Source organism: Drosophila subobscura, chromosome J, assembly GCF_008121235.1.
Source record: "Drosophila subobscura isolate 14011-0131.10 chromosome J, UCBerk_Dsub_1.0, whole genome shotgun sequence".
Lineage (NCBI taxonomy): Eukaryota > Metazoa > Arthropoda > Insecta > Diptera > Drosophilidae > Drosophila > Drosophila subobscura.
Genome location: NC_048532.1, coordinates 6,502,240 through 6,517,457, shown reverse-complemented (window position 1 = coordinate 6,517,457; position 15,218 = coordinate 6,502,240). Strand labels below are relative to the sequence as shown.

The window sequence follows — 15,218 nt, the reverse complement described above, 5'->3', positions numbered from 1 at the left end:
ACTCCGCGCGGCAAGTGCAATGCCTTTCCAGTGCCACACAAAGAAATCAAGTATGCAAAATGCCATCGAGACAATGTAACCAGAGATAGGAGACGACACTCGTAGTTGTACTCGTACGTGAGAATGATGCGACTAATGTTTGGTTCGAATCATTTGCATACGAAATTGAGCATGTAAAAAGAGGCAAAGTCAATGGCCAGGCAATCATGAACTTGCCACAACACACGAGGGTTTTGCCCCAAACAGTGTTTAAGTTGCCACAGCCTGTTGCCAGAGCTCATCAATCTTGCAGGTAAAATTAATTGAAATTTTGGTCAACCGCATGTAACTGATCAAATCAAATTCGGAAGCAAAAGAACAGCAAAGACAGCAACAACAAAAACAACAGCAACAACAATATTGAGCAGAGTTTGGCACGCAAACAATTTCCACACATTGAACAAAAATAATAAACAAAAGCCGAAAACGAAACCGAAACAACAACGTCAGAGAAGAGAGAAAAAATACGCACACAAAACTAAACAAATGCTCAAAATACGATGCTGAATAATTGAACACGATACACACACTACACTACAAACAGAACCACAACACACACTCGTATGGAAATGGTAAATTTGTTTACAATTTTCCAACAACTACATATTCGTACATGCATACATCACGAGCGTTTGAGAGTTTGGAGTTGTGACAGTTGACTAACTCTTTGCTGGTTTTGTTGCTTGCCGACTGTTAACTCGTGGAAAACTCTTTATTTGCTGCTTCCGTCAAGCGCAACAGCAACAAAAACAACAGCAATAGGGAAATTATGCGGTTTTATATACAGAAGATTTGGATACACTTACAGATTCATCTACACCATAGCTACAGAAGAATGTTTGGTAAAAAGTCCTCTCTAGATATTTTCTGTATGTTTTCTATCGAAAAATGATACACATTAACCCAATCTTTATGTGTTTTGGTGGTAGGTTTTTTCCTTCCCTGCATCATCTGATCAAAATCAACATACTCCCTTCTAGTGTATATTCATAATAAATCTACAAACCATCTACACACAAGTGCAACAACCGCAACAGCTGCACAATTGGTTATGAAGCCCCGCTCTCTTTCATACAAAATGTCACAAATATTTAATTGCATTTCCAGAATTATTTAGAACAGTTTATACGCCAAAGTACCACAAATAAAATCGAACAAAATGCAGCTTAATTAAATGTAGAGAGAGAATATAAAGAGGCTTTTCCCAACTCGTGAATGAGTATTTATTTAATTTCAGCCACAACATACTCGTATCTTCAATGATTAATGCAACAGAAATTCCAGTGCGCAAATATTTTATGAAGAATGTTTATCAATTTATTGAAGAGGATTCCAGCAGCTGAAGCATGCAAATAAATTCCAAGTAAGTAGATCCCAAAGCTAACAATTCTTTAATGCTAAACAAATATGTATATACCATATATTTGTATCTTAATTGACAGTGATTCTTATTGGTCACAAACTACCATTTGAAAGATGGCTTTAAGGCTTCCCAGCTGATGGCTTAAATATGTGGAAAATAAAGACAATTTTATCACTCTCTTAAGTATAGTCAGAAATAGAAGCCTGCAGCTAATCCCGAATGTGTTTTAAATTTATTTTAACTAATTTTATCGCCCTCAGCAAATATTTCAAACATTTATTGATACTTTGAGACTTCTTCTTAGTCATTGAATTCCATTAAAATTTAAGAGAAACCATTAAAGAAAAAACGCTTCAAACGATGGTCGTAAATATAGCACAAACACTTGTCTCAAGAGTTCCCAGAAAAACACGCTTCTAAAGATAGAACTAGAAATGGGACTCACCTTTGCCTGAAATGTGATGCCATGGAAGAAGGCCTGCTCGGCGTGTAGGGGCACACGCAGATCCTGATCGTCCTGCACCAGATCGTACGGTGTCGATGGCATTCTCAGATAGTTCAATAGCACCGATTCGGACCACTTGTAGTATCATGAGATGGTTTTCATCTTCCTCGTGCTACGCTTGTGCAGCTGATGGCGCAATTGCCACAAAACGCCACTTGGCCGACGCTTTGGCTGTTGCTGCTGCTGCGGCTGTATCTGAGGTTTCTGCTGCTGGATAATGATTTTGCTTTGGCTCATGCAAATTGCTGGGGGGGCGACGAACGCTCGCTCTGTGATTGATTTGCTATGTTTCTGAGGTTCTCCCTCTGCGGTCCGCTCCGCGACGCTCTGCACGGTCTCCACGCTCTCTGGGCTCTCCCCAAGCTCTTGCTTAATCCCAATTTATGAGCTTGCGGTGCCCCGATGTTCAGCAAATTCAATTGCGTCAGTTGTAGCAGCGATTCTTTAGGCGCTTTCCTCTTGCGTTTTATTATGAAATCTGCCCCATTCACATTCACTGGCAATTTACGGTGCGGTGCGGTGTGGTCTGGTGCTGAGTCTCTGCAAGTGGAGAAGAGAGAAAATAATGCTTTAATAGTTTAGAAAAGTAGAAAGGCATTATTGTAGCTGGAGTTTGAGCTTTGTGTAATCAAACGTCGTCCATCGATCCATCTATAAATCGATTAAAGTGAGTCATTAAGTCGCTGATTTTGAGTCAGCGTTCGAATTCACTGGAAGCCCGAAATGCTAATCACGAATCTGACTCAACAATTGACTAGACAAAGCTCTTGCTGCGATGACACCCCGCTGATCCAAAGGTATCAATGGATGTTCGTACATATTTACATATGTATTTATGTACATATGTATGTATGTATGTACATATGTAAGCATGTATTGGTAGACTTCGTTTACCACCTCCACCCACACGTGTCGCTGTTTGCTTGAATTGAATTCGTAATTGTATTTGTTTGTGGCATTTGTTTTTGGTCTGCACTTTAATTGAAATCAATTGACGATTTCTGGCAGATACAAAAGAGCATTTCAATAGCTTAAAAAGGCATTTGTAGGTCTCTTTTACCGATGTTTCACTGTACTCTGTGCGAGTTTTGCGATATTTTGATTAAGTCTGCTGCCGAAAACTGAAACTTAAAATAAACAGCTGGTTATTATCCACCTCCTCCATCTCTCTCTTTTTGCCAATATCTGTTTCACTCTCTCTCTTCCTCTCTATCTCTTTAACTCCATCTCTTTATGTGTCTATCTGGCTCTTCTTCGGATGTCTTTGTTTTGCAGCCTCTCTCTCTGAGGCTGCCACTGAAGTCTGAAGTCAGTTCAAAGCCAGGCCAGAGGGTCACGGACGTTTACGCGTGTAAATGACAAGGCAGCCAAAGCGCAACAGCGACAGCACACAGCAACAACAACTAAAAACAAAAAGTAACCGCCTTTAGTTGTTGCTTCGTTTGTTTATCTGCCTCCTTTTTGGCTTTTTGTGGCGTCTCCACGGATTGCCTGGTGCCTGGTGTCTCTGGTTCCCGGTCTCCAATGCATAAACATGCTGAAGTCAACTTTTTAAAAGTCTCAACGACACTCTCATGCGCCCCCTCTCTTTTTCTCCACTGTTTGTTGTTCTCTGTCTCGCATTAAGTTATCAATTTGGGTGTCGATTGAGTTCAAATTGCCACCAGCTGATGCCGCCGCCTGCGAATGGAGGGCATTGGGTTGAGGCTGGGGCAGCAGCAGCAGTTGACACTTTTCGGGGAGCGACATAAATCAGCTCCGGTTTAAGGTCAGACCCCGCATTCACATGGGGATTAGGGGAGCTTGACCCTAAAAGATACTCTAATAGACGCTGCTGAATAGATAAATGGTTGGCATGGAATGCTCTTTAAAAGTAAGAACCAACTCTTTGGGGCATTAATGGATGTAGTATTGTTTTTTATCCCTAAGAATACCCTTAAATTCTTGGCAAAGTTTCCTTTGTCTTCTTCTAATTTGCTGCTGCAATTGTGCAGAGTTCAATGTGCCAGCTTTCGCCCACAGCCATATATCATCCAATGCTGGTAGCTGAAGGTACTAGTTCTAGTCTCGACGCCATTTTGTGGCACACAACAACACTTACGTAGCTGTGTGTACATGTGCATGCATGAACAATAAGGTTCAAGTACCTCCAAAGCAGGCTGCACATGCGTGGATCTATCCAGCATAAAGGAGCAAGCGAGACAGGCAGAGCGAGACAGCAGCAGCAGTGCATTGCAGTGCACTTAACACCCACCCTGGAACCACCAGCCGCTGCCCTGCACTGCTCTAGCTATCCGCTACCCGCCGCGAAGCTCAGTGCGGCCCTCCCTCCACGAAACATAGTGTTTGCCAGAGTCCACGATCCGCAGTTCTGCCCTCCCGCCACGAACCGCAGTGCTTTCCCCCCTCCCAAAGCCACCGTGCCTTCCCCCAACTCTACGCATGAGTCTTTTCGGATTCTTCTGTCTTCTGGTTTACGACTATCTGCTTCGCTGTCTCTTTCTCTCTCTCTATCTCTCTGTCTCATGCTTCTGCATCGAGCTGCAGTTCTTTCGATTCCGTTTTGTTCTTTCGCCCGCACTATCAACGGCAGGCCATGGCAACTGCAGCAGTGACTGCAGCAGTGACTGCAGCAGCGACTGCAGCAGCGACTGCGCAGCAACGGCAACAAACACAACAACAACAATTAGAAACCCGTATCGCCCTGCAAGTGAATGACTCGCGCGGCTGCTGACGACGAAGTGCTTCCAAGAAGCATTCAAGCCCAAGAGATGGGGAACCGGTTTCCATGGGCTCGACTCGAAACGACTCCACTCGACACGAAGTCGAGTCCAAGTCGAAGTCAAAGTCTTGGTAACTTACACGCTCACTTCCTTTCCGGTTCTTGCATGCACAAAGCGAGACAAAGACAGAGAGAGAGAGAATGAGACAAAGATGTGGATAGAGAGAGGCATAACTATTCCTCTTTGGCTGCCTGAGCAAGAGCGAGATGGCCACAAAACAAAGCACAACTGAAAAGTCAGCTGCAATTTTATGATACCCTACAAGAGCTGGCAGGGTACTACACTTTGTGTGAAATGTTTGGCAAAGAAGAGAAGTCAAGAAATTTAATATTGTTATACATTCGCTTGTCATCAATATATTTATAATTTGGTAGTGCTAGGCCTTTTCTGGACTGTGACTATGGTTCATATAGGAAAATTAAGTTCTCGTCTGCCCAGTTCCACGGCTATCATCAAAACCTATTGCTATTGCAGGGTATTCAGTGCTTCGCCCATCTTTTCTTGTCTTTCATTTCTTCTTGCATCTTTTATTTCTTTTGATTTTTTGTTGCAGTTTTTCAAGTTTTGTACTTGGCAATTACGTAGCAGCGAATGAAGCGAATCGCTACGAAGCTTTTGTCATGCCTGAAACTGAAAATATTTACTGCGCAGCCGCAGCCTCCAACGAAGCTGCACTTGCCGCAAGCTGTTGCTGTTGTTGCTGCTGCTGCAGTGTCAGATTATGCAAGCTACTCTGGGGAAGGGGGGGCACACGAAGAAAGAAAAACGAAACTGGTCGCCGCAGGCTGATATTTTATTCGCAAAAATGTTGCGCACTTTTTGGAAAATGCAGAGAGCGGGAAAACTTGAAAGAAAAATATCTGCCTGGATAGTATGTTTCGCGCCATGTATTTTTTTTAGCCAACTGCCCAATAAACAGACACAAAGCAGCAATTAAACAAAATTCCAAACGAAGAAAAAGATGGCTAAAAAGACAGACCGGACCAGCTGCGTTGTCCTCTGTGGCTGCTGCTGCTGCTGCTCCTCCTTCTTCCGAGGCGATCTGTGGGTCCGGTTGTGGCATGGCCAAAGCATCAATCTTGTTTTCGATTTCGAAGGAAACTAACTGCCGCGAAAGGCAACTTGCTACTGCCCCTTAGATGCGATGCGAGGCAAGGCAAAGAGAGTGAAGAACATCTCTGCTTTGTCCGCGATCCGCGATCGTCATCACAATTCTGAGTTCTGTGTCTCGCCATTGTCGTGGCCATATATTTATGGGGCAGACAGCCCCAGACAGATATTCCAACAGCAACATCCAGCAGCGCGGGAGAGATGCGGAGAGGAGACGGCTGGCTGGCTGCCTGACGGCCTGGGTGCCTGCCTGTGTGCGATGCAAAACTTTTTGCCTGTATCTATAAGATACATTTGGTGCGAGGAGAGCCAACCCGCGCGTATGTGTGATATAAATAGCAGCGGGGCGGCCACTCAGCCTGTGTGCCTCTCGGCGTTCCCCCGTTCGCTCTCCTCCGACCCATAGAACGCACCTCAACAACATTCAGATACAACATAAATCTATTGCCCAAAATGAAGCGATTGCCAAACCAAAAACAAGTGGCGGGAGGGAGGATTTTTGGGAAATATTTTCCAACATTCTTCTGAGTTTATTTGTTTGTTTGCCGGGTCGTCATTGGGGATCATTAGACTAAGTTCTCTAATCCATAATCCATAATCCAGCCAGAAGAACGGACGAACTAACCTTGAAAGTTCTTTCCCCAGAATATCTTTTCTGTGTCTTTAGCCAGCAGACCCACAGAAATTAATGATCAATCGAGCAGACACAAAGGAGAAGGGAGAACGATAAACGAAGCGAGAAACTAAAGTTAGTGGCAATTTTGTCATTGCCCTGAAATTTATCGTTGATTATGCGTTGTGCCTGTCGCTTCGGTGGCACTGTGGATCTTTCGGATGCATTTCACCAGAAACATATAAAAGCTGGCTGCTAAATCAAACAATACATTTTCATCTGTTTTTGTTGTGCAATAATTTATAAAAATAATAAACACACGACTATGGCGGCGCGGCGGTAGTTTTCATTTTTGCTTTTCAATATTTCGTATCTTTTTTTTTTTTTTTTGGCACACATTCAACTCAGCAGCACAGACAAACACACACATGCATATATGTATATTGTATGTAGAATTTAGATCTCTATAGAGATCTGCATTGCAGGCCCAGAATGTATCTAGAACGCGTCGCGTAATCAGTTTTTTAGCTGCGATCTGCAAAATCTTTTTGTTCTTTTTTTTGCAGTTTTCTGCCAAACTTTCCATTTCTATGCGTTCGAACAGTTCTCGAATGTCACAGCCGCTGCTCGTCGGGTATATAGTTTCACAGTTATCACACACAAACACTGCCACTCACACACACAAAGACGCAAGTGTAACACCTACGGCTTTAGTTCGGTGCGGTTCTCTTTCTTTTTCTTCTCTGATGTTTGCTTGGTTTGGAGGTGATTTCAAAAATTAACTGCCAATTCTTGGAAACGGACGCCGATGAAGACGCGACGCTTTTTTCCCGTACCTTTTCGGGGGCTCTGAGAGAGTTGTCCAACTGGCGCCGACTTGTTGCTATGTTTGGCGTTTAGTTTGTTTTTGGGGCTTTGGTAGTTTTTTTTTCTTGTTATATTCTATTTGAATATTAAGTAAATTTTCGCCAGTTTTGCTTTACGCTCTTTATTTGCATATCCTACAAGTCGTTGCCGTAACGGAAATGCTTAGATTATGATCGCGGAGAGAACTTCACTTTCGTCACGAACAAAAACCCCAGACAGACAGAAAGACGGACAGCGCAGACCAAGTCAAATGCAGATGCAGAGAATGCCGTAAAACCCGTTTTCCAGAATGCATCGAACGCGCAGCAATAAGAACCAATAATTCGAAATGAGGGGGAGAGACATGCAGCCCTGCCCGATTTTATTATTAAAATATTGAATGGAAAATTACTTGTATTATTCGCTGGTAAATCGAAATAAATTACAATGCGTTAGAACCGTCTGAACTGTTCAGTCAACACAATAAACAACCCGAAACGAATGTGAAGCAACCGGTATGCAAGAAACAGAAACAGAAACAGAATTTCGTTTTTCAGTGCGACGCCAGAACTGAGCGGACAGTGCGTAAAAATCGTAAACGCCAGTGTGTGTCGGATACAACCACGATGAACGCCGAACCACCCAAAACTGACTCTGTCTCGGCAGCGGCAAGAGTGCCCAAGCACCGAAAGCTAATACAGGGTGCCTGTCTGTGTTCTCTGTGGCGTGTCTGTTTCTCTCCGACGCTGGGAAAACCTGTTTGTGTTTCCATGCTGTATTTGTAGCAAGAGAAATAGTGAGGTGTGGTCTCTCATTGGCAGTCATGCTCTTTTTTTGTAGCAAATGAAAAGGTCAGATATAAATATAAAAGGAATCGACTTGAACTCTTTAAAGTAAACTAAAATATCCATAAAATAGCATAAAATGATTATTAAAATATAGATTTGGTTCAATATAATGTTGCATAATAAAATAATTTAAAATGTATTTGAGTAGTTTCAGTAATTTAAAACTTCAAAATTTCGTGAATAAAAATTGTGGACACGCTGAAGTGTTCCAAGGGAATATTCATGAGAGGAAATGGACATAAAAATGATCAAAATATTGACTTTTCGTACCGTAAAAAAGTGCATGCATTGAAGTATTCCAAGATAATTATTCAAAACTTCAATAAAATGCACATAACGCTGACATGAGCATGCCTCACCGTCTGCCAACATTCCTTGTTTGGCCATTAACTGGCGTTCGCTCTCTTAGAACGCTCTCTTATGCTTGCTGCCAGTTGTCGTCGTCGTCGGCTGACTGCTGGCCGCCTCTCTGCGGAAACGAAAAGCGAAAGCCGTTGGCCAATCAGCATGCGGCAAATACACGTGCTCGCTGTTTGCCTTCTTGTGCGGGGGGGTGGCTGGGGTGTCCGTTGGGGGCCTCAAAGCGATTTCGCAATGTTTCTCTGTTTTGGTTTCCGTGTGGGAGGCCCAGAGTCTGGGGCCCGCTCTTTAAGTTTGCTAAAGATGCGACAGTGGTGGGACTACAGGGTAAACATGGTCCGAACTATGTATGTACCACAGACTAATATTGCCAGGTGTATTGGATTAATGGTTTTAAGAGGTGTTCAAACTGTACATGTCTTTTAGTATTCAAGGAAATAACTTCGAATATTTTAAAAATTTCCTAAAAACTTAAACCCTAAAAATCGAAGGCGAAAAGATAAACAATTTAAAGCAAACTTTCATATTCCGTTTGTGGTTTGGTAAACCCTTTATCAATAATTCCCTCGCATTCCTTCAAACTCTGCCCACACTTTTGGCAAAACAAACATCCTGCAAACATAAATTTATCGTCAATGCGACTCAATATATTGGCCAGAATCAAGGTTGACAACTAAATTCTGCACATACCGAAAGTAACCGTAGACTGTGGCAGACTGCCACAACGTGAGTTAGGATGTAAGGATGTTGGGGCTTCAAACGACACACAACCCCTGAGAACATAGTCTTCCGCAGGAGCTGTGAGCTGCGAGCATCCACGCATATTTCAGCCCCGACTTGCGGTGAGTGTGTGCAAATTGTATTCATGAGAAATATGCAAAAGCCGCAATCATATGAAAGGAAACAGCGTTGGGTTGTTGCTACAGGAGTAGGATCAGCGGAGCGGTAGCTAAAGCCGGCGACAAGTCGAGACCGCAAAAAGGATGACAAACAAGCGAAAACTGGCAAAATGGATGCGAATGTGGCACACGATTACCAGGCAAGCCATACGGAATGCTCAGTTTTCCGGTTTAGATACGGCTATACGGAGCACGCAGTACGGTCAAGGCTTGGTGTTGGTCCTGGTCCTTGGCATTACTTGCAGAATTGGCTAAAAATCGGTGGCTACCCAGAGAGCACTGCATTCGAACGGACTGTAAATGTTTGCCGTATTTTAATTACTTTTTTGTCTAAAGTTTTCTGCAACTGTGAGAGAACTAGGAATTGGAAATGAAAAGCGGCAAGAGGAACAAGTTCAAATGGCTGTCGCCTGTTCGTTCCTTTCCCCCGTCAGATGGCCACTTTTTAATTAAAAAAGAGCGCAAAAATGGCGTCCACAAAATGGCATACAATTTCACAGCCATTCACATGGTGGAAAACTTTTACCAGGACAGCCTTAAAGCCGCCACAGATACAGCTATCAACACCCATCTAAATGTGCTCGTACATGTGAGTGGGTGTCCTTAAGGACTCCTTTCAAAATGCGTTCAATCACGGCAAGCTGTCCCCTTTGGCCTGTGTCAATTTTCACTTAACACATTGTCGAAAAATCTTAAGAAAACCATACTTAGGCACTCGCATCGAAAGAGGGATGCTTCAGGTTTCAAGGGCCAGCAAAAGCAGGAGAAACTTTTCCCTTTTTTTACTGCCTACCTCAGGGCAAAAGTTTTCAACGAGTTTCCACTTCCCACTCAATGACTGGATTATTGCAGGTGTGCGGAATGGAGCAGCTTTAAAGCCAAATCAATTAATAACTTTTCACTCACATGCACGCAGCCCCGGCTCATGCTCCTCCTTTAGCCTCATTATTTTATGCATAAATTATATTACAGGCTGTCTGGGAAAGAGGAAACAGCCACCGAAACTCATTTGACATAAAAATTTACTGCATATATTCACCGGAGATGAACAGACGAGACAGGCAGCAGCAGCCATGATAAGCTCCATTTGGGGAGGCTGACACATTCCCGTTCCCATTCCCCACCGGATAAAACAGGATAAAACCAATAAATTTATTGTCGCACGAAGGACAAGCTGCTGCTGTTGCGGAGACTGCTCCTGCTTTTGTGTTAACGCTTCGTTAAGTCTGCGTTAATTTATGGGGGCGTGGTAGACGGGCGGGGGGATATGCCTCCGGGGCCAGAAGCCAAATGACTTTGATAAACCAAATTGTCTAGCTCAAACGGATGTTTTAAAGACGTTGCGGGGAGTGCGGGGAATTCAATCAGCAAAGCAAATAAATACAATTAATGCTACATTACGCACACGCAACGTTGCGGCATAGCATCAACGGCAAATGAAGAAAGCAAAAACTCATGAGACACTGAGACATAAATTATGCCCAACAACGGCAAGTCCTCTTTTACAATTTTATGCATGTCAACGGGACGGCACGACTTTATGCAAATACACGAGCAAGGAGACACGCAGACGAAGCAAAGTGCAGAGCCGCGTCCTGGGTGGCACACCGAAATATGAATAAAGTAAAATCAAATATGCACTCGCGTGAAAATTAATGCGACACACTCTTCAAGCACTCGACTCATTCAACATTTTCTCTCCCTCTCTTTCTTTATTTTTTTGTACTACTTTTTTCCCGCCATTTAACTTGTTTAATTGAAGGAGCAGCAGCGGAAATGGAAGTGCAAATGTGGAATATTTCAACTAGGAAAATTCCATGCTGAGTGGAAAAGTTTAAATGTCTGAAAGGGGAGCGTTAAATGGTGCACATAAAAATGATGCAAAATTCATGGAAGTGCAAATATTGTTACGCGTGTGAGTAACCGCCTGAAGTGTTCTTAAATTGTTTGCCAGATAATCAATAAATTCAATAGTTCTCGTACGAATATCTGTGTCTGCATGGCAAACATTTTACAATTTCAATAAAGATAAATCAAATGCAAATCGCACTAATCCCTAAAAGAGACAGCAGGATGTGCAGATGTGTATCCGGAAAACATGGAAACAAATTTGCAGAAACAATTAGCAGCAAAACCCACAAAGCAAATCCTTCAGGAAGGACTTGAAATCGTTTTGCAATGTTCATTGAGTAATGGCAGAGAAATGCCTCCGGAAGGTTATTATTTTCCTGAATTTTCACCCTGTTTCCTGAAGATATAATTGAGCACAATTAAAGTCGTAAAAGTTTATGCTAATGGAGGCCATTTCTCAGTTCTCTCGCCTGCAATCCGAAGACCATTAGAGCATTTAAGGGGGCACCCAAATCATTTGTAACCTCCACTAATTAGCGCCGAGATGCCGAGAGATAAGCCCGGGACATATGGCTACTGGACTCTTGGTGGACTTGCAACCATTCCCGAGCGACATGTGGCAGCTGTCGGTTCTGCTGCTGCTTCTGGCAAACGCAGAGTGCGAGCTCAACCAGCTACTGGACTCCATCTATGCGGATCAGCACTTTGAGACACTTTTGGTGCTGCAACACAGCCAAAGCCGAGCAGAGGAGATGGACAAAAGGTGGGACTGGTCCTGGCCTGTCCTAAGCTTCGATGAGCAAGTGGATTGCCAACTGAGTGGCAGCTTCAACAACGAGATGCTGGCCCTCGTCTGGCTGTGGGGCGAGAACAATGAATGGAATCTGGAGCTGTGGCAGGCATTGGACAGGAATCTGCAGAATATGAGGCATGTGCCGCTGTTATTGGTGTTGCAAGCGGAGGAGGCAGAGGGACAGCCACTTCAAAAAATTGCCAACACTGCAGAGCAGCTGAGATTTCTTCTGGTGGCTGTGCTGAGTGCCCAAGGCAAAGTTAATCGCCTGCAGCCTTATGCCCAGCAGCAATGGCGAGAGATGGATCCCCGGGGAGAACCCATCTTCGCCAGGATTAGGGACTATCAGGGCAGGGCCCTACTGACGCTGCCCGATCAATTTCCCCCACGTTCGTTGGTCTACCAGGAGCCGCAAAGCCAGCAGCTTGGCATGACGGGCTATGTGGCCAAATTGGTGATGGAATTTGCGCGAATTTACAACCTGACCATAGAGTGGCAGCGTCCCATTGCACCCGGCGAGCACATGTCACTGATCCTCCTCAGGAATCTGACACTTAACGGAACCATTGACATGCCCATCAGCCTGTGTGGCTATGAGGCGCCCAGCGACTCAGGCGTCTTCTCGGTGCCCTACGATCTGGAAAAGTGGTTCGTAATGGTGCCCTGTGCTGAGGAGATAACCACAGCGGATGTGTATGGAATCATGTGTGGCAGAAAGTTCCTGGGAATCCTAGCGGGCATCTACTTCATCTTTGCGATGCTGGACACGTGCTTTGGGTATCTGCTGCTGCGGCGAGGCATCGACTGGTGCACGCTGGCCTTCAACGAGCGCATAATATCGGGCATGATTGGTCAGTCGTTCAATATGAGTGCCCAGAACATGATCAGCTCCAGGGTGGCACATGCCCAGCTCTTTCTGCTCGGACTAGTACTGAGCACACTCTTTGCGGCACATCTGAAGACACTCCTGACCAAGCGACCGCCCGACCGACAAATCTCCGACTTTCCGCAACTGCGCGATGCTCCCGTGGACATTTATTTCGATGAGGCGGAACACTTTTATCTGGACAGCTTCAAGGGCGAACAAACCGTCGAGTTGATACGCTCCAAAATAAAATATTTGAGCACCGCGCGGTTCCAGGCCAAAAGGCAAACGCTGAACAAGTCGCAGGCTTTTTCTGTGCTCACCGCCGAGTGGCTGATCACGGCCAAGCGGCAGGAGCTGTCCCAGCGACCCGCCTTCTGCTCCATGCCTGGACTGATTATTGGCTCGCAGATCATCTTGTCGCTGCCCATGCAGGCAAATTCCATCTATGAGCGTCCCATCAATCGACTCATCATGCGAGTTCACTCTTCGGGCCTCTTGGCGTACTGGAAGAAGCAAACGCTCTACGAGATGATTTCATTGGGACTGATACAACAGGATAAACCTTTTCCCTATGCGGCATTCCACGAGTTCAAGGTGGCAGATCTCACCTGGGTGTGGGTCCTCCTAAGCGTCTCTCTTCTGCTGTCATGGCTGATATTTCTGGGTGAACATTTGGTGGATTTCACCCAAAGGAAAGTACGATTTCACATGGGAAACCATTAAATTTTTGTTGTTTAAAGCATAGAAAATGTATTTCTACCAGTCACACAATTTTAAACGATTCTCTAGAGGATCTGCGTATCTTTACTGTCATTCAATGAACTGCAATCCATTTACAGTACATTAGTAAACATTTACCCCAACACATTTACGTAATTAAGAGCCATTTAATCGTGTTTTAATAGCCAATCAATGTGCGAATGTTTGCCATTACACTGCACTATCTAATATTCCATGCCATAGAACTACACACCAGGGAACGGTGGCAGAGTCCCCTTACAGGGCTAATGTTCTAATGGTTCTCATCCCAGCGACAGCTTCACGTTGACATAAATCAAACATTTTGCCAACGAGCGGATTACATTCAACAAAAAATGTCAGTCGACAGCTAGTGCGAGCTGCTCCTGGATCTGCTCCTACTCCTACTCCCACTCTTCTACCTCCTCCTGCTTCTGCTCCTGGCATTGACGTGGTTCAAGCGTCTGTCGTCAGTTCCGACGCTGTTTGTTTAGTTTTTGTTTTCGACAACGAGCGCTTTCAGTCATTCAATCATCCGGGCCAGGGATATACGCCCACATAATTGACGTTTACGCCAGTTTTATCTTTAAAGAAATACCCAGCCATCCGGCCATACAGCCAGGATCCAAGGAGACACGACAGACGGGCAGACAGGCGTTGTAAGCAGGATTTGCCGCTTATTGGCCCACGCCTTATGATTCCATGGCGTTAGAGGGGACATTTATGGCAAAATCGATGCGACAATTTCCAGCTTTAAAGGAAAGGGAAAATCTGCACTGAAATTTACTTTTTGGATGGAGCCTTTCCATGCAAAGTGTTTGGTGGCAATCGAATTACTGTTGCATGGCCATGGCCATGCATTTTGAATGCAATTTTTAATTAAGCCCCAAAAAGCATTGTACGGATTCGGTCAGAGCGGAATACTGATTCGATCTGAATGAATCCACTTCCACTTACTCCCTCTCTCTGGCTGTAAATCCAAACCAATGCATTGCAGTTCCAACAGCTAGTTCGGGGAAATTCTCATGTAATGCAATATGCAAATTAGCGGCTAGCTGCCCCAGAGCTGCAGTCAGTCAGTCAGTGCCACGCCCACACAATCCACTCACTGCCCGGAGCACTACACTCCGCTAATTGAACCGCATTTCGGGAGCTAATTGCAACAACGCGTTTCCCCCACAAAATGTTGCCACTATTTTTGCTCATTTCGTGTTGCCTATCAATGCGGGCGGCGGCACGCTGTTGGAAAATTCCCAAAAATAAATTACGAAATTGCAAACTCATTTTAGGCTGGGATTTTGAGATTAAAAATGGATGGAACAGGGAAATGGACATATTCTATGATGCATAGAAAATTAATGGGAATTCTGATTGACCTAAAACTGTAAGCAAACAAAAAGTTAATCTGGCAACATTTTGGCCCTTAAATTGCGACTGGAAAATCTCGTAATAAATTTTTAATTATATCTTTTGCTGATTTTTCGCTCACTTTTAATCTTTCGGCCACTCGTTTCAGCAACATTTCCTTTCAATTTCACATTAAAGTGAGAGAAAAATGCAATAATTAATCGTAATTATTGCAACCACAAATTGGCCCATGTG

General features: G+C 44.2%; 2 protein-coding genes across 3 annotated transcripts in view; one reads left to right on the top strand and one right to left on the bottom strand.

Moving 5' to 3' along the window:
* LOC117893737 (capon-like protein) overlaps positions 1-7,919 on the bottom strand; it is a 43,233-nt gene extending 35,314 nt beyond the window's left edge. The window contains exons 1-2 of one of the 2 annotated variants that reach the window (XM_034800463.1): positions 7,672-7,919; positions 1,848-2,447 (exon numbers count right to left, since the gene is read on the bottom strand). In XM_034800463.1, the coding sequence (XP_034656354.1) occupies positions 1,848-1,949 (102 nt within the window). In that variant the 5' untranslated portion in view covers positions 1,950-2,447; positions 7,672-7,919. The remainder of the gene's footprint in view (positions 1-1,847; positions 2,448-7,671) is intronic. The other variant, XM_034800465.1, reaches the window with a different exon arrangement.
* Positions 7,920-11,786: 3,867 nt separating this feature from the next.
* On the top strand, positions 11,787-13,601 carry LOC117893340. The gene has a single exon (XM_034799930.1). The coding sequence runs from the start codon at positions 11,787-11,789 to the stop codon at positions 13,599-13,601; it is 1,815 nt and encodes a 604-aa protein (XP_034655821.1).
* The last annotated feature ends 1,617 nt before the right edge of the window (positions 13,602-15,218 follow it).

Excerpts from the sequence above, each read along its gene's own strand:
- LOC117893340 (XM_034799930.1), top strand. The coding sequence starts at position 11,787 with ATGGCTACTGGACTCTTGGTGGACTTGCAACCATTCCCGAGCGACATG.